Source organism: Myotis daubentonii, chromosome 11, assembly GCF_963259705.1.
Source record: "Myotis daubentonii chromosome 11, mMyoDau2.1, whole genome shotgun sequence".
Classification (NCBI taxonomy): Eukaryota; Metazoa; Chordata; class Mammalia; order Chiroptera; family Vespertilionidae; genus Myotis; species Myotis daubentonii.
Window position 1 is genome coordinate 5,244,887 of NC_081850.1, and position 18,832 is coordinate 5,263,718.

General features: G+C 60.1%; 1 protein-coding gene across 5 annotated transcripts in view; it reads left to right on the forward strand.

Annotated features, from left to right (window-relative positions):
- The window catches only part of SEMA4D (semaphorin 4D), a 105,058-nt gene that overhangs the window by 57,755 nt on the left and 28,471 nt on the right, over positions 1-18,832 (forward strand). For 3 of the 5 annotated variants that reach the window (XM_059656346.1, XM_059656347.1, XM_059656343.1), the window contains exons 2-4: positions 4,587-4,643; positions 15,038-15,390; positions 16,889-17,034. In XM_059656346.1, the coding sequence (XP_059512329.1) occupies positions 15,291-15,390; positions 16,889-17,034 (246 nt within the window). In that variant the 5' untranslated portion in view covers positions 4,587-4,643; positions 15,038-15,290. Of the gene's footprint in view, positions 1-4,586; positions 4,644-13,260; positions 13,382-15,037; positions 15,391-16,888; positions 17,035-18,832 lie in introns of those variants that run through there. The other 2 variants (XM_059656345.1, XM_059656344.1) reach the window with 2 other exon arrangements.

Here is an 18,832-nt window from a genome sequence, read left to right on the forward strand (position 1 = left end):
CTGCGGTTTGGCCTTGGTTCAGAGGCAGCAGTCTGGGCTGCAAGGTGCCCAGTCAGCACCGGGGGCTGAGCGGCTCCTGGAGGTCATTTTGGAGGATGTGGACGCCGGGAACCGAGAAAAGTTTTGTGCGGGTAGCATGCGCACAAGACAGTGGCAGTCAGAAGTCTACCATCATCTGAGCTGGGGACATTCTTGGTCTTGCCAGGAGGGAGGTGACCTGGGGCCTGGCGTGCGGGTTCTCCTGGCCACGTCCCGGGAGGCTGGTGCTGGCTCGGGCCCTGCTGACCGGGGTGGATGTCGCCCTGCGGCTGAGCTGGCCCGACTCTGCACCCCTGCTGTGTAGTTGTAAGGAATTACTGGAGACGAAGGCAAAGAGAGTGGTATTTTGTGGTTTGGGGACTTTAAAAAAATCCTGACTCTGGCCTGGGCTTGTCGAGGCTCCACGGTCCCTCCAGCTGCAGTGGGGGGCCTCCCTCGTCCCTCCACAGCCGGGCTGGGTCTGGGGGCCAAGAAAGGCAGGAGGAGGCTGGTTCCTGGTGGCACTGCACACACTGTCCCCCAGCCCCCAGCTGTGGCCACTGGGAGGAGCCGTGAGCAGCTGGGGTGCAGGATGCTGCCACAGGCGGCCGAGTGCAGTCCTGAACCAGCCCCGGCTTCCAGATGGTTCTGGGCAGACCAGACGCCGCCGTCACCACCTGGCAAATAGAAGGAGGAAGGAGCCACCGTTTCTGAAGCGCCTGCAGTGGGGCCCAGGCATCCCTCCTGTCTGCCTCGAGTTTCTGGGGAAGGAAGTGGGGCTGCTGGGGCACCAGGCCCATCAGCGGGAAGCGCCATGGAGACAAGCCACAGGGAGTGGTTCCTACGCTGCTCACCAACGCCCAGCCCCAGAGCCCAGGCGGCCTGCAGGCCACTGCAAGACCCTGGAGGCGAGTCTCAGCCGGGACGTGGCTCTGACTGGTCCTGTGAGTCTCTTTCTACTTGACAGCAGCCCCTGAACCCTGTCTCATCTGGGCCCTGAAGGGCAGGTGCCTAAGAAAGCCCGCTCCTTCCCCTCCTCCGCTAGTTTCTGTTGGGATGTGGCCCGTGGGGCCTTGAGATTCTGGTCAGACCTCTTTCTGCACCGGGGAGTGTCACATCTGTCACGAGGGCACGGTGCCGTGGCGTGTGGCTGTTACCCAACACCATGGCATAAGTCCCTTCTGTAGCACGTGGACTTAGTCACACAGCGCTTTCCCCGGGGGTGGAGGGGCCGAGGGAGGGGCTGGGGAGGTGGAATAGCTTAGAAAGGTGGTGGGGGTTAAGGGAGTGGTTCAGGAGGTAGAATACCTGGGGGCTGAGGGAGTAGCTAGAGAGGCGGAGTAGCTGAGGGAATACGGGGTCTGAGAGGTAGAGGGGCAGAGGGAATAGTTGGAGGAGGATGAAGGGCTCAGGGAGTAGCTGGGGGAGGTGGAGTAGCTGAGAGAGGTGGGGGGCTGGGGGAGTAGTTGGGGGTGGTGAAGGAGCAGTGACCTGTTCTAGGTTACACCGCTAGGAAGGGGCAGCCCCGGACCTGAGCCAGGGCAGGCTGGCCTCAGAGCCCACATCTGGCCAGGACACTTTGCTGCCTCCCCTGTTAGGGGGAGAATAAACAAACTGAACTAGAGCATTGAATTGACTTGAAATAAGTATAGAATGTGTTCGTGCTACGTGACTGGATTGTGCTTTATAGCAGACAACATATGTGTGTGCCTTTTCAAAAACAGCCCAACTAACTAGAAAAACTTAGAAGGTGGTTACGTGAACATAGTCCTGGAAGTTGTAGGACAAACCCCAGCAGAAGGGAGCAGAGCTGTCACTGGGACGAGTCAGGGTGCTGAGCCTGTCCCCAAGGACAGAGCCTCCCACCGTCCGCGGCGTCCTTGGGTGACCCGGGGCCTCTGCATTAGGCTCTGCATTCTAGATTGAAAGCTGCTTGGTTGTTTTGCGGTGGTTAAAATCCGTCTTCAACATGAATTTTACATTGTAAATTGGCAGGGATCTGAATTCCAACATGGTCAAGTTTAATAGGAACATCATGCAGCCATGAAGTCATGCGTGGGAGCCTTGGACACACGGATGGCGTCACACGCAGACTTGCAGGAACTCACACAGTTAAAAAGGTCCCGCCCAGCCCCCTGCCTCGGTCGGCAGCAGGTGCTGGCTTCCTTCCTGGGCTCCAGGTGTCATGGGCACTGTTATTATGCCCACTTTCTTGATAAGGAAATTAGCACAGAGAGGCCCAGGAACTTCCCCAAGGACACACAGCTGGCCAATGGAAGCCAGGCCCATAACCCAGGTCATTCCCACCGCAGAGCCCCATGCTCTGGCCCCATCCCACCTGTGCCTTCTCTCCTGCTAAAGCGAAGACCTGGCTGCTGCTGGGGTAAGGGGCCCTCAGAAGGGGAGGTCACCGCTGCAGAACTCGGGCAAGATGCCCATAGGCAAAGGCCCACTTCACCCAGGCCTGTGCTGTCGTCAGGGGTGGCCGCCAGGCATGGGCGTGTTTCTCGGGCCCAAGAGGGAAATACTTCTTTTCTGATTTAATTTCATTCCTTTATTTTACAAATGGCCCCCTGCATTCCTTTCTAGATGCCATGATAAGCAGTTAGGAAAAGCCTAGCGGAGACTCCTCCGTGGTAGTGGGTGCATGAGGAATGGGTGCTTCGCAGTCTCTAGGGCGGTGATAACTAATTGTTACCTTGAGGAAGAGGAAGAATTGTGGCGATGAAGGCTGCAGACAATGGGGCCCCGAGGCCTCCGTGGTCGGCTGAGGCCGGAAGTGTGTATTTTTACCCGGGAACCACGGGGCCAGAGCTGCCTGGCCAGGGGAGGGACGGGGACTTGCTCGAAGGAGGACACGAGGGTGCCGGGCCGGTGCTCGGAGTGAGGTTGAGAGTACAGACCCCTAACCTGTCGCCGGGTGTTCATCTCCGTGAAGTTGTGGTGACTAGGATGCGTGCTTGTCCAACCACAGAGCAAGCAGTGTGGGCTTTTACTTATTAAAACGGCAAAGGCTTGCTGAACTTTCAGAAGAGACTTTTTCTCTATAATTCTGGGTATCCGTGTTGCTTATCTCCACCTCTTCTCTGTGCATGAGTCACCCTTTTCCCATAAGCGTTTCTGGCCGTCTCCAGGTGGCTGCCGGGCCACACCGGCCTGTGGGACAGGAAAACGCCACGGTTTCTCAGGTTCCCACGTGTCCGTCCGCTAAGCCAGCGCCTCCCCGGCGTTTAAATAGAAGACGGCTCCCGTGAGCTGCGTGGCGTGGCCTTGTCCCGGCGGCTCCCTGCCTGCCCGGGTCCAGGCTGCTTCTGCTGACGCGTCCGTCAGGGGCAGCCGCCCTGCAGGGAGGCCGGACGGGTCCTGACGGGTCCGACCCATTTCCACCTGGCGCTGTGGGGTCTCATTTGCTAACTCGAGGTGTTTGCTCAGGATTCGGGGAGCATGTCGGGCCCCGGGTGACCCTGGAAATTGTGTGCTGTGGGTGGACGTGTAAGAGTGGGGTGTAAGCTGGTGAGCGTGTTTGGTCCCACTCCTCGGGGCTGGGAGGGAAAGAAGGGGCACCAGCGTGCTCCTGGGGAGCCCTCCCCCCAGACTTCTCACTTGTCTTTGGAGAAATGGCAAGAATCGTATAAGCCAGCGGTTCTCAACCTGTGGGTCGCGACCCCTTTGGGGTGGAACGACCCTTTCACAGGGGTCGCCTAAGACCATCGGAAAACACATATATAATTACATATTGTTTTTGTGATTAATCACTATGCTTTAATTATGTTCAATTTGTAACAATGAAATTGGCGGTCACCACAACATGAGGAACTGTATTAAAGGGTCGCGGCATTAGGAAGGTTGAGAACCACTGGATAAGCTCTTCAGGCAAAGGAAAACTATGCTCCAACTACAAAAAACGCTGGAGTTTGATTCTGAAGTTTAAAAATCTGTGGGATCGTTTGCTGCCATCGAGGGGTCAGACCAGTTTCACCGGCCGCCGGGTGTCGGACCCTGCACGGGCTCGGGGACAAACACCACCGAAACTCGCTGCACAGTGCGAGACCTTCCCGTTCACAGACAGCAGCACAGCAGGAGGGTGGGAACAGCAGGCTCTTCAGGAAGTCATCTCCTTGATGACTGTAAATGCTGTGTCCGTGTCTTTGCTTTCTCCTGCGTTGCCTCCCGCCTTTCGGCTTCAAGGAAGGGGAGAGCTGTGGCCGGCTCTGCAGCCAGTAGACAGGTCAGGGATTGATTCCTTTTCTGATGAATGACGGTGACCGTGGCTCATCGTGGAGTGGTGGCTGTCAGCCATGGGGGACCAGCTCCTCTACCTGGGTGACCAGCCGACTCACGTGTCCTTTGTTTGTGGGAGAGCGATTGCACACTCAGTCCCTCCTGTTTGCACAAGTGCACGAATGCCACCCTGATCCTGGGTCCGAGTCAGCTGCCAGAGGGTCCAGAAGTTAAAAAAAATCACAGTTTTCTTTCTAGTGGTGTTTCAGAACGGATGCTGAGTTTATGTGGACAGACCATCTGAGTGATTAAATGTTCTCATTTCCCATTGTTCCCAGGGCACCCAGGGCAACGCTTTCTGAAGACTTCCTCCTAGACGACTGGCAAGTTCCCACAGGACACAGGTACATCATCTGTTTCTCAATCTATATCCAGTCTGTCAGAGCTGACACCTATGGGAGCCTCCCCGAGAGTCAGCAGCAGGTTGGTTGTTGGTCCCTGCGCGCTCCGGGGGCGAAAAGCTGACCTGGCCGCCGTGCCTGGGGTGGCTTGAGGTGGAGCCCAGAGGGCAGTGGGTGCTGGGCACCTGGACCTCCGTGCGTCGCCTGCTTTTTCTCCCTCGGACGCGCTCCCAGCCTGTGCTGTGCCCCTGGTCTAAGCCCTGACATGGGCCACCTTCTCTTGGGGAGCGTAGGGGTCGTCTGTGAGGGGTCATCCATCCAGGGCCGGGAGAGGTTCCTCAGGGTCACCCCTGGATTGGGGTCGTTTGCGATTGGTTTTCATTTTGGTCAGTTAATACGTGGTCAGCCATGTGTTTTCAGTTGTGGAGGAACGAGAAGTGCCAGTTTAATTTGTAAAAACGAAAGGAAAGCCGCACGGGGCCAGGCCGTCATCAGGGCCGGGTATTGGCCGTGCAGGCGGGGCACAGCCCGTGCCAGTTTGGTGGGCGGTCGAGATGCACCTTACGTCTGGGCACTTGGCGCTGTCTGGTCAGTGGCTGGTCACAGACACGCCCTCTGTTACCGGCTGGTGTGCTGGGCCGCTCCAGGGTTTCTGACCGCTGGTGGGTCGCTGCATTAACTAGGAATTCCCAGCCCCGGCATTTATGATCCCGGGGTTTTTCCCTGTTTTCTCCCCAGATCATTTGTCTTTGAATCTTGCGTGCCACGCCTGTTAGCTTACCGGGCCAGGAGGGTCCCGCTGCCCCGGGGAACCCCCTGCTATGCCCTTCTCAGCGCCTGCCCGTCACCACTGCTGGCCGATTCAGGGTTGAGTGGTCAGTGTGTGTGTCCGTCCCTCACCTGCTGCCCTCTGTCCCCTTCCCAGCTCCCCTCAGCACTCACGGCTCACACGTGCCAGATTGGGGTGAGGGACCAGGTTGAGGTGTGCCCGGCGTCCTGACTGGCCTGTTTGTCCCTCGGGGTGGCTGGAGGCGAGCAGGTGTCCCGGGACCGTGTCCTGGTGATTCTCTGCAGAGTGGGTCCAGCCCACCTCCAGGGCTGGGCACGCCCCCGCGCAGCTGGCGTGCTGCTCCCAGGATCTGCTCTGTTCAGGGAGACTGCAGTTAAAACAACTCGTGGTGTGGGCCTCGGACACAGAGCTCCTGAAACCCATCCTGGCTCCTGGGGCAAGGCCATTTCTTGGAGGAGGTGACGTCAGCACCATAGCCAGGGCTGGGGCGGGAGGGGGAGCATGGTGTGGGGACAGGCTGGGCATGGCCTCGGGAGGGCCTGGTCTTAGGTGGCTGTCTCACTCTGCTCCTGGCTGGGAGGGGATGAGGTGGGCAGGTGGTGTCCTCTGCTGTCCCCACCACGTGGCCTGGAGGGGAGGAGGGCTTCAGCGTCCTGTTTTTGTCTCAAGCCCATAGGCAAGAAGCCCTTTCGGCTGCCCAGGCAGCTGTCCACCACTGTCACCAGATCCCCTCTCACGGGTCCCTGGGAATTCTGGTGAGGACGCTGTTAGCATTGGCTGGCATCCAGCTGCTGACAGGAGCACTGACGCTTCGTGTGTGGTCGTGGGTGGTGTCCCCTCTGTGACCCACCCCCACGGTCCCAGACAGCTGGTCCAGGAAGGGAAGCCACCGCATGAGGCGGGTGGGACAGACCCAGACGGCACCTGCCGTCCGCGGGTCACATCTAAGAATGCAACACCACATCACAATTTTTATGCTGATCAGAACAGAGTGCATGCATACCACACATGCATGTGGACACACGTGCACATGTGCATGCCCACACAGGCACACGTGACCACACATATGCACACATGCAAAACATGCTCGTGCACACAGAGATTTACACATACATGAATGTACACGTCTGTGCATGCAAGTGCAGGTGCTCGTATACACGTCATACCTATACAAATGCACACAGACACTCGGGTGCGCATGGATACACATATACATGGATACACACATGTGTACGCGCAGACATGCATGTATGCCATCTCGTGAACGAGCCCTTCCCCGTGCTGCTTGCTGTTTGCCGGGTGCGTCTGTCTTCCCTGCCACCGCCCCTGGCTGGATTCAAGGCCATTTTGGTGGAAAGCTGCCATGTGACCGGCAGTGATGGCTCCTGCTCTCCTGGCATGGAAAGTGGGATCGTGCCCTCCCCATGAGCCAGTACAGTTCCGTGTTGGTGATGGGAGTGACATGTGTACCCTATCCTCCTGGTGGGCCCCGTCTCAGAATGAAAGGCCGGACGTCGCACGGGAAGGCGGAATGCCAGTCCTGACGCAGCTCCCATACTTCCTCCTGCTGTTCCCACCTGGGTACTAGGCTCAGTGCCTAAGGCGCGTCCCCTCCGACGGAGCGGCGCTGCTGGAGCCGTGCACGGTGGCGTGTGCATGGAGGTGTGGGCCGTGCTTTGCTTGGCAGTTTGAAAATTATACAAAGCCATGCATTCTTGGCAGAAAATAAAAGAATCCAACCCTTCCGAAGTCATACAGCAGCCAGGCAGCCCCCCCCCCCCACCTGCGCTCTTGCCGGGAGGGGTCTGTGTGGTGGGGGCCCTCCTGCTTCTGCTGTTCTCGTTTGGGAATGAGAGGCGGGGTCTGGTGGAGGCCGTCAGGAATCTGGCCTCTGCTGATGAGGCGAGCGTGGCCCAGAGCGGGCTGGGAGCCTGCGTGCTTCCCAGAGAGAGCGGCTCTGCCCTCGGGAGGGAGCGCCAGTCCCAGTGGCGGTGTCAGGGTTGGTCCAGGCTAAAGGTGACTAAGGAAAACGTGTTCGCTTCTCTCCTAAACCAGTTTGGGCAGCGCACGGGGCAGGAGAGCCCTGCCCCCACCCAGCGCCCTGGGCGTCTGCCGGGGCAGCTCTGCCTGCCGGGAAGCTGTGGTTGAGCAAGTCGTCCGGTTCCTGCCAGTGTGGGGCCCGCACGCTGTGCAGACCCGCGCCTCCGTCCTGGGCGGCGCCTCTGCAGCTTCAGCCCCACGGAGCCACTGCCTCCCAGGCTGCCTGGACGCTGAGCACCGGTTTCTTTAACCATTCCGTTAATTTTTATCAGACCCGTCAATACACTTGACTTTTTAATGGAAATTTTTTAAATTTATTTTTATAGATTTCAGAGAGGAAGGGAGAGGGAGAAAGAGATAGATCATCAATGAAGAGAGAGAATCATTGATGACTGCCTCCTGCAGGTCCCACACTGGAGATCGAGCCCACAGCCCGGGCATGTGCCCTGACCGGGAGTTGAACCGTGACCTCCTGGTTCAAGGTCAACACTCAACCACTGGGCCACGCCGGCCGGGCAGGACACGTGATTTTGAAGGGAAGTCGTTCTCACACCGTTTATGAGAAAAGGGAGTGTCCTCCGGGCTTGTCCCTTGGTCCCCGAGGCGGCCAGCTGCAGCTGCTTAGCCATGTGGGGATCTTCCTTCAAACTGCTTATACTGCTGCTTCCTGACTGTTCTCTTTTGGATGACATAGTGCCGGAAGGCGCGGGTTGGGTCCTCTCGCTATGGCGTTGCCGCAGAGTGTGTTACGGGCCGTGTCGGGCTGGTCACAGCTGGGCCGTGGGCAGTGCACGCTGACTGCATTTCCTGCCGCATCCCACTTCTTGCTTCCCCTGGGGCGGCGGCTGCTTCATGTCGAGTGTGTGCACCTCATTGTCTCTCTGGGTTACTAACACGCCCCAGACTCTGCCAGACCCGTACGCCCGTGTCCCTCACACAAGCCCCTGGCTCTGGGTGACGCTCCTGCACCTGGGCCTGGCCTCCCTCCCTGTGCCCATCCTCCATGCGCACACCCTGCCTCCTTCACCGCTCTTCTCCCCCCCGCAGGAAGACCTGGGAGAGCTCCCTGGTGTTGGTGGAGCGGATCCTTGAGTAGCTTTCTGAGAACGAATGTGAGGGGGAGTGGAGTTTTGAGAACTTCCATGTTTGATACGTGTTTCGTGCTGCACTCACAGGATTGATAAGTGTCTCGATGGAGAATTTTAGGTGAGAAATCCTCCTCCCTCAGGCTTTAAAGGCACTGCTGCCTCCCAGCTGGCAGCGCGGCTCGCAGGGTGCTGCAGGGGCGGGGCTCTCCGCGGCTCTCCGCGCTGCCCTGCCTCCTGGGTCCTCACCCCTCACGGCGTGCCTGGAGGAGGGCTTCGCTCGCTCGCTGGGCTGCTTGGCGCTTTGGTGTCCCTGTGTTCTGGACGTTTTCCTTTTATTACGTGTAAGTCAGTTTTGATACGTTTTTATCGTTTTCCTGATAAATCCTCCTATCTTCTCTCTCCCGGAGCTCCTGTCAGTTAGCTGCGGGTCTCCTGATCCGGTCCAGCTTTCTTGTATTTTCTCTCCCTGATTTCGTCTCTGTCGCGTTGCCCAACTTCTGGAAAACTCCCCTCCAATCCTTCAACAAGCATTTTCTTTCTTTAAGCAGAATGTTAACTCCTAAACCCTCGTTTCTTTCCCTGGGCTGTGTTTCTTTGCGACCTCTCCCCTCAGACTCTGGTTTCCACTCTGGTCCACAAACTCAGTTGATTACCGACAGTGGTGATCATAGCTGTTACCAAAAACCAAACTATGTAAACTTCAATAAACTATTAAAAATAAAGGTGAACGTCAGCGTTCTCCCACGCCCACTTTCCTGTGTCTCACATGCTGTCGTAGTGGGGGGAACACTGCGCGGTCCACGGCCGTGCGTCTCGCCCTGCCGCTGCTCAGTGGCGTCATGTCGGGAGCTGGAAGCAGCATTTACACCCAGAAATGGCCATCGCTGCAGAGCAGGACACCCCCCACCTCCCCCACCCACCCTTGGACCCGGTGGTTGAGGTTTGCCAGCACAGCGCTGGTTATGCCCATCTGTTTACTCTCCAGTTTCTCAGCTCTGTCCAGATCCTCGCCCACCGGCACCCTTATGGCTTATGTCCTTTAAAGTGTTGTTTGACGGGCTTTCGGAGAGAGTGGAGATAAATCCCTGTCGAGGGCGCCAGGTTCCAGAGAGGGATGGCCCCATCGCCCACGTCTGGGTTTAAGCCTGGCTGCAGCGCCGTTCATGGCCTGCCCCAGAGGAGCGACTGCTGTCAGGGACCCGAGTGGGAACTCGTTCTCGACATGGGCCCTGGCTGACCGGTTCCTCCACGAGGCAGCTCCTGTGGGTGCCGGAGGGGAGGGAAGCAGCGGGGCCCCCCCCCCGCGACCCCCCCCATGGGCGGCGGCACCCGCTCAGTGCCGGGAAGGACTCTCCCAGCGGTCTATTTATTTATTACTTTCCTCTCCCGAGGATACGTTATTGACCTAGGTCCGTGGTCGGCAAACCGCGGCTCACGAGCCACATGCGGCTCTTTGGCCCCTTGAGTGTGGCTCTTCCACAAAATACCACGTGCGGGCGCGCACGTACAGTGCGATTGAAACTTCGTGGCCCCTGCGCAGAAGTCGGTTTTCGGCCTGGGTGAGTCTATTTGAAGAAGTGGCATTAGAGGAAGTGGGGGGTGTCATTCGGTCGGGCGACGGGAGACGAGGCGCAGGCGGTCGCGGGGTATGCAGCGCGGGGGAGGCGCACGCGATTCATGCACGAGTTGAGGGAGCCAGTCGGTCGGCAGTCTCATGTGCAGTGGTTAGTGCTAGTCACGTCGGCAAGTCGCGCGCGGGTGACAAAAGTACCTACTCAAAGCATAAAGTTACCTCTATTTTTCTAACCAGCTGCAAATCCTGCAGGTATTTTTGTCATCAATTTAAGAATTGTAATTCTTTCGTGTTGGTGGCTTTATTATTATAAAATGAAACATTTTTTAGGTGCCCTGTTTGACATGGCTACAAAGAAGAAGCAAAGAAAAATGGAAGACGAAAACCGTGAATTTAAAATTGAATGTACCTACCTATATAGTTTAAGTTTAAAAAATGTGGCTCTCAAAAGAAATTTCAATCGTTGTACTGTTGATATTTGGCTCTGTTGACTAATGAGTTTGCTGACCACTGCCTTAGAGGAAGGGAGACAGGAGAAAAGAGAAACATCAGTGTGAGAGGGAAATACCAACTGGTTGCCTCCTGCATGCACCCCAGCCGGGGAGTGTCCTGCAACGTTGGGATGTGCCCTGACCAGGAGTGGAACCCGAAAACTCGGTGCACAGGACGATGCTCCAACCAACTGAGCCACCAGCTAGGGCCAAATAAGCTTTATTTTAAAGAGCAGTTTCAGATTCACAGAGAAATTGAACAGAAAGTACATGGAGTTCCCATGCCTCACACGCACAGCCTGCCCCATCTCCCCCCCGTGCCCCACAGGCACAGCCTGCCCCACCTCCATCCCATGCCCCACAGGCACAGCCTGCCCCACCTCCACCCCGTGCCCCACAGGCACAGCCTGCCCCACCTCCATCCCATACCCCACAGGCACAGCCTGCCCCACCTCCACCCCGTGCCCCTCACGCACAGCCTGCCCCATCTCCCCCCACTGTGCCCCACAGGCACAGCCTGCCCCACCTCCACCCCGTGCCCCACAGGCACAGCCTGCCCCACCTCCACCCCGTGCCCCACAGGCACAGCCTGCCCCACCTCCACCCCGTGCCCCTCACGCACAGCCTGCCCCACCTCCATCCCATACCCCTCACGCACAGCCTGCCCCATCTCCCACCCATGCCCCACACGCACAGCCTGCCCCATCTCCCCCCGTGCCCCACAGGCACAGCCTGCCCCATCTCCCCCCCCGTGCCCCACAGGCACAACCTGCCCCATCCCCCCCCCATGCCCCACACGCACAGCCTGCCCCATCTCCCCCCCGTGCCCCACACCCACAGCCTGCCCCACCTCCACCCCGTGCCCCACAGGCACAGCCTGCCCCATCTCCCCCCCATGCCCCACACGCACAGCCTGCCCCATCTCCCCCCGTGCCCCACAGGCACAGCCTGCCCCATCTCCCCCCCCTGTGCCCCACAGGCACAACCTGCCCCATCCCCCCCCCATGCCCCACACGCACAGCCTGCCCCATCTCCCCCCGTGCCCCACACGCACAGCCTGCCCCATCTCCCCCCGTACCCCACAGGCACAGCCTGTCCCTTCTCCCCCCCATGCCCCACACGCACAGCCTGCCCCATCTCCCCCCGTGCCCCACACGCACAGCCTGCCCCATCTCCCCCCGTGCCCCACACGCACAGCCTGCCCCATCTCCCCCCGTACCCCACAGGCACAGCCTGTCCCTTCTCCCCCCGTACCCCACACGCACAGCCTGCCCCATCTCCGCCCTGTGCCCTAACATACAGCCTGTTTGGGAGCCATCCTAGAAACCCTTACCGTGTGGGCGCTCAGAGCGGAGAGGCTCTGGGGAGCCAGCCACTTACCGATCCGTCACACAGAAAGCAGTGTTCTTGGGTAAACTGCCAAGACTGCTCCGTGGAATCTTACCCGTGACCTCCAGAGTGGACACATCGGGAGATGTTCAGAGGGAGTGCGGCTTTGCATATCCACATGGAGCCAGGACAGAGGCGGGGGAGCGCGACTCAGGAGCGCGACACGGGAGGTGACACGGAGAGGCTGGGTGGAAGGTGGACCAAGGTTGTCCACGTGGTTTAATCCAGTGAGACCCGTTTCACAGGGGGAATGGCATGCTCTGATTCATGTTACAATCCTAATTCCGGCTGCGGGTAGTCTTGGCTACATGTATTACAGGGAGGTTGTGTCTGTTAGGAACTGTGTCTGACGGCTGGTAACAAAAATCTGAAAAACAGTAATGTAAAGGGACCGATAGTTTGTTAGCTACTCTGGGGAAGCGGAAGAAAGCAGGTGCCCAGTCTCGTATGTTGTGAGGGCCCTGGTTTGCGGATGTCCATGTGGTTATTCTTAGCAGAGGCCCTTGTCCTCGCGTTGATAAGGTGGCAGCCATCGAACTCGAGCTCCCCAGGAAAGGCTGAGAGACTGAAAGCAGAAATGCGGTCACTAGCGGGCCAGCTCCTTCAGAGAGCTTCCCTGAGTTCCCGCCCAAGAACTCCTCGCCGCGGGGCTTTGGTCCGAACTGCCGCCGGGAAGCTGAGGTTTCGTCCGGTGGCCACACGGCCTCCCAGGTAAAATCCAGGTTCTGATAGTGAAAACGGGGCCTGGACGCCGGGACAGAACCGGCGCTCGGTGCCACTGGCAGCAAGAACGGAAGCAGGGCGGGCGGTCGGAGGCGAGGAGAGGTCGGGACGGAGGCGAGCGTCGCTTAGATGGGGTGGAGGTGCTGGACATGGGCCGGGGATGGCCGAGGTGGCACCTGCCGCTGCCCAAGCTCCCAGCGTCATCTGCACAGGCCCCCTCGCGGGCCTGTGTCCTGCGCCGTGTGGAGTTCCTCAGAGCGTTTCGCCATCACGGACGCTGGCGTTGCTAGCGAGCGGCTCGCGTTGGTGGCACAGCACAGTGCAGAGGCCTCACCTGGCCGGCTCCTGGAGCACCTGGTGCCTCACCCCCTGCGCAGGGCAGGACAGCAGGTCCCCCACAAGGCCAGGGCCAAGGGCAAGTCCCTCCCCTGGGGAGAGCCCTCTGCAGAGAGCTCGCACTCGCGGCCCCTCCCCAGCAGCCTCTTCCTCCTGCCCATCTGGTGTTGCACTTAGAGTCCGGTCACGCCCTGGCTGCGGGGTGTGGTGTGCAGACGGGCGCTGTGAGTAGCTGTGTTGGTGCACAGCCGTGCGTTACTGGGGCGGACCCCAGGAGCTGGGCCGACACTGCAGGACTTGAAAAGCTGACGGTAATGCCTCTCTGGCCCTTTGTGGGAAAGGGCTGCCCCCCCCCCCCGCCCCCAGCATGTGCCAGTCCCTGGAGAGAGTGAGAAAGTGGGTGCTCCCTGACATAGGTCCTAGCAGTTGGTCAGGCAGGGGAAAGATGCCGGTGGACGGGGCCTGGCCGGTGGGCCTCCGGGCCCAGAGAGGAAGTGCAGAGGGGCCCGGGCGAGGCAGGCGGGAGCAGAGGAGGCCCAGTGGCGCCCCAGGCTCCCCAGTGGCAAGTGCCTGCAGCGAACGTCCCCGTGAGTGCTTCCTTCATGAAGCAGAGCTGAGCCCATGTGCACGTGTAAAAATGAAGACGACCCTAGTAAGCCCTGCCTGCTGGGGTCAGACAAGGACACTGAGGGCCCAAGGGGAGACGCCGAAGGTGACTTCCGGGTGGGACGAGGAAAGGGCCCTGGAGGACTTCCTGGAGGCAGTGACTGGAATGGGTGAACAGAAGCCAAAATTTCTCCCAAACCCTCTGGGAGGTTTGGGTTGGCCTGGTGTGTGTGTTGACGGGGGCGGGGGGGCGAGTGGGGGCGGTCAGGCAGCTGGACAAGTGCTGGTGTGTGGGAGGTGGGGGCCTCGTGGGCGAGGGAGGGAGGAAGCTGGCTGCTGCTGAGGCGTGGCCAAGTCAGGAGCCCAGCGGTGATGAGTGGGTGAGGGGAGGGTTCTGCAGAGGAGCCTGGACGTCAGTTGGACTGACAGACCTGGAGTGGGTTGGATTGTGGTGGGAGGACAAGAGGGGGTGGTGACGGCCAACTCTGGGGCCTCGGCTGGGGGAGGGGAGGAGAGGGGAGGGACTGCCCCACCATCTGGAGAAGAGGGAGTTCTGTGAGGAGGTGAGCGTGGCGGGCCGGGAGCCTCCTGGGGCAGCGTGTCTGTAAGTGTAGGGTGGGTTCTGCGGTAACTTAATTGTGCTTCCGCTGTGCTGGGCAAGGGGCCGGCTCTGCTCGGCGCTGTGTGGTTTGAGCTCCTTCCTGAGACGTCGGGGCTCCATCTCTGAGGGTCACTGGGGTCCTGGCGGGGCCCTGGGGCAAACCCCCGCCGGACGGACGGACGGCCTTCTCGCTGGCCTGGCTCCCTGCAGGGAGCCTCACCCACGGCTCAGGGGCAGGTGGCGTGTGGGTGCAGGAGGCCGGGGACCCCAGCACCACAGGCCTGTGCTTTCAACGAGGTGCTTCTCAGTGAGTCGCCCCAGGACCACTGCTGACCGAGCCTGGAGGGGTGCGGCCGTCCCTCCCGCAGGGCGCGGTCACACGCGGCCGTGTGTGCACTCACACGTTTCAGCCTCTGCTGCCCCTGGCCTTTCGCACGGGCCGTCGTTCTGGACAAGCACACAGGCCTTGGGAAGCCGGAGGAAACGGAAACTCTGTTCCTTCCATCGCGTGAGCTGGGCAGCCAGGCGGCGTCTGTCCCAGTCTGCAAGCCTGTCTGTCCCGCGTTCCTGGCGGCTCAGTGGGAAGCCCTGCTCCAGGGCATCTGGGGTGCAGTGTCTGTCCCCCCGAGCTCCCTGAGCCCCCGCAGATGGACCCCTGGCTGGGCTGAGTGGGGCAGCGCTGTGGGAGATACGGAGCATAGAATCAGGCAGCATTGCCAGGCGTCCTGACTGGCAGCCCTTCCTTCTTGTTCTCTTCCAGATTTCTCTGGAAGGTCGGGACGAAGCCCACTGTTCAAGAACAGGAGGCCACTGACGTTGGCAGAGGCGAGAGCCACCGGACCCCCCAAGCGTGCTGAGAAATGTGGGTCCTCAGGGCTCACGGTGCCCGTCGGCTCCAGGCCGTGCGGCGGGTCAGGGCCCTGGGGCTCTGAGTGACCCACCGGACACGCGCAGCGGCCTCGCTGCCCACAGGCACTCGCTGCTGAAGCCCTGCACAGCCCCTGCCCAGGAGGATGTGTGCCCGCACGGGGGGGCCGCTCACCGCCCTCGCCATGGTGTTCGGGGCAGCCGTGGCATTTGCACCCATGCCTAGGATCACCTGGGAGCACGCAGGTGAGGGCAGAAGCGCCTCAGGCGCTGACGGCATCTGTTCATGGTGCCCACGTGTGTGTGCCACTGGCCGCTGGCTCTGCGCTCTTGGCACTTGCGTGTGAGCAGGCGGCCTGTACACTGGCGGGGAGATGCTTCAGCAACTGGAAACGCTCCTGGGCTTGCAGGGGCCGCTGGTCTGGTCTCTAAGTCAGGCCCCTGCTGACACCAGCCACGCTGTGTCCTGTTCGGAGGACGTTAACTGCGTGCAGCTGAGCTTCTGGCCAGTGGTTCCCATTTGCTGTTTACTAGTTTGTTTTGTATTTATTTCCTCTCTTGGGAGCTGTGTCTGGGGAGCGGGGCCCCAGCTTGCCAGGCGCACTGGCTGAGCGAGGGGAGCCCGCACAGGGCTCCGGGCAGCAGGTGTGGGGGGCCATCGCCCCTGTGCCTCGGTCTCCACACGGGGACTCAGAGAGCAGGAGGCATGAACGCCTGGCTCTAGCGCAGTGGTTCTCAACCCTCTGGCCCTTTACATACAGTTCCTCATGTTGTGACCCAGCCATAACATTATTTTCGTTGCTACTTCATAACTGTCATGTTGCTACTGTTATGAATCGTCATGTAAATATCTGATATGCAGGATGGTCTTAGGCGACCCCTGTGAAAGGGTCGTTCGACCGCCAGAGGGGTCGCGACCCACAGGTTGAGAACCGCTGCTCTAGAGTGAGGCCAGAGCGCAGTGACACACAGAAAGCCGTGCAGAGCTCTCACATGGATGCGGGTGGTTTAGCGGCTCCTCGGGAAACAACGCCAGCATATCCGTGTTACCCTGGTGGCTACCCAGCATTCCTCCTGCCCGAACAGCCGCACTCAGTCAGTGGCCTCGCAGGGAGAAGGCCAGTCCTCTCCGTTGGCCAGTGTGTGTTGGTTGTCCCTGAAAAATGCCTGGTTAAGGGATATATTCAGTGAAGTCGATTTTATTAAAGGTACATCTTTTTGTCTTTTCTTGAATAAGAGCATCCTAAAGAGTTAAATGCCGTGTGCACCTAATCTGTGGGTGATTCAAACTCAGAGAGAAGAGTTTGGCGGGAGGCGCGGGAGCCGCCACGGTCAGCAGCTTGGGGTGTCTGGCCAGTAGTCTCCTGGGGGTCACAGGTCGTGGTGCCAGGGCCTTGCTGCTGTGGGGTCACTTTCCCGAGAATTCACACACGTAGAGGTCGTGCTCCTGGGAGGCACGCTGCCTGAGGCACACGGGGTGCACGGTTTGGAGCTCAAACAGCGGGCTTCGGGAGCCGGGCCCCGCACTGGTCAGCGCAGTGGCTCGGGGCCTCTCAGGGGTCCCACGCACTGGGTGGCTGCCTCAGCGGGTTTGCTCCACCCAGAGGTGCCTGAGCTCTGGCTGGCGGGGCTGGCCCCCGTGGGAGGGGGTCCCACCGGCCCTGGCAGCGCGGCACCACACTGAGTGAGACGGGCTCAGGGTGTGTCTGGGCTCAGAAACGCCTAATGCGCCCCCTCTCCCCAGAGGTGCAGCTGGCGCAGTTTCACCAGCCCGGCATCTTCAACTACTCGGCCCTGCTGCTGAGCGAGGACGAGGACACCCTGTACGTGGGCGCCCGGGAGGCCGTGTTTGCTGTGAGCGCACGCAACGTCTCCCAGAAGCGGCACGAGGTATGGCCCGGGCTCCCTGCCCCTGCGGTCTGGGCTGTAGACCCTTCCGGTGTTTCCTCGAATCAGCACATGGCTCCTCCCCGGGCGTCAGGCCCCTTCCTGGCCATGCTCGCCCCGTGGCGGGGCCTCACAGGCTCCTGTCCGCGGGCCGCAGGCCCTGCCATCCGGAAGCTGCCTTCCTGCTCTGTGTCCGCACAGCCCCAGCTCAGGCGTCCCCCACATCCTCACCGGGAACCGCCTCTTTTCAGCTGGGGTTTTGACGTTATTGAGGACGATCTTGAGGGTGCACAGGAGCAGAGGGAGTGCTGGACGGACCTCCACCGGCCCGGCCGCGGGCAGGGCTGCCCCTGTCCTCCCCCACCCCCACCCCCACTCGCTCCACGTGGCTTTGAAGCAAAACCCAGACAAGGGTCTTCATCTTCTGAGTGTCTCCCTGGAAAGGACTCCTTTTTTTCAAAACCACCAAAATCCCATGATCACATCCAAAAATCAGTTCAGCTCAGAGTGACTGTTGAGTCTGAGTCCAGGGGCGATCAGAGTGCCCCGCACTCTGTCCTCGGGCCCCTTCCCCGACCGCCCTGGGTCCCCCGCTGGGAGAGCCACCTCAGTCCTGTGGGTCCCGGCCGCCGAGGCAGGTGCTCCCCGGCTCGACCGCTGCAGCCAGAGCACCTGTATATCAAGGATTGTGAAACGGGACTTTCCAAAGTTCTCCTTCTCCATCTGTGAGCCGGAAATTCCCCTAAAAGGGGAAATGGCCCAGCCATGTGGCTCCCAGGTTGAGCGTCAACCCAGGAACTCCACCCCCAGTAGGGGTGCATGCAGGAGGCCGCCGATCGGTGATGTTCCTCTCTCATCGATGTTTCTATCTTTCTATCCCTCTCCCTTAAAAAAAAATCAATAAATAAAGGGGACACGCCTGTCGCCAGCTAGGGAGACAGTGAGTTTTTGATTGATTTTTTAAGATTACCATGGACTCGTGGATTTAAACGTGTTTGAAGCCCCTTGGTCGTCGGCATTCATTCGGGACCTCACTTGAGGCCCAGCGGCCCCCTCCCTGACCAGGTCCATGTGTACTTCCTGCTACACGGCACTCACTTTATCCTCTGTTTTGTGTTGTCTTAATCCCCAAAGTCTAGTGTGGTGCCAAGTCTCTGTCTGACACGTAACTGAGCTTCTGGGCACTGCCCTTCGCAAGTCAGGTGCAGGTGTGGCCCGCGGGTGCCTGGGCCGGGCTGGCCTTGCTCTGTGTGGCATCGCCGCGGCCCCAGGGCGAGGGAGAGGCCGCCGGGCCTCCTCTCCCCAAAAGAAGAAAAAGTGGGCGCCACACCCGCGAGTGAGGTCGCGTTCGCCTCCGTGCACCACGGAGATGAGGGGGAGGTTACCTGCATCTTCATTTCTGAAGGACGCTGCTGTTGGAAATGGGACTCGATCCTGCTTCCGTGTCCGAGCGGCTCCATTTCTCTGAGAACACGGCCGCTGGGAGCCGTGCGTACGGAGGGCACCCGGTTCACGCAGCCACCAGGACGGGACGCCGCCCGCTTCCTGACCTGGACGGCCCGCTTTGATTCTCGGGGCGGAAATATATGTATTTGGCATCGATCCTGGACTAGCACTCGGGGGTGGGGGGGATGGGACAGCGTGGGAAGGAGAGGCGGGGTGGAAGCCCCGGGCCTGGCTCTCCATCGAGGGCCAGGGACGCTGCTCACCTCCCGCAGGCGCGGCCGCCCTGCCTGTGAGCCCTGCAGACCCGATCCCGCCGTGCGGACAGTGCGGACAGGGACGCAGCGTCGGGGCTTCC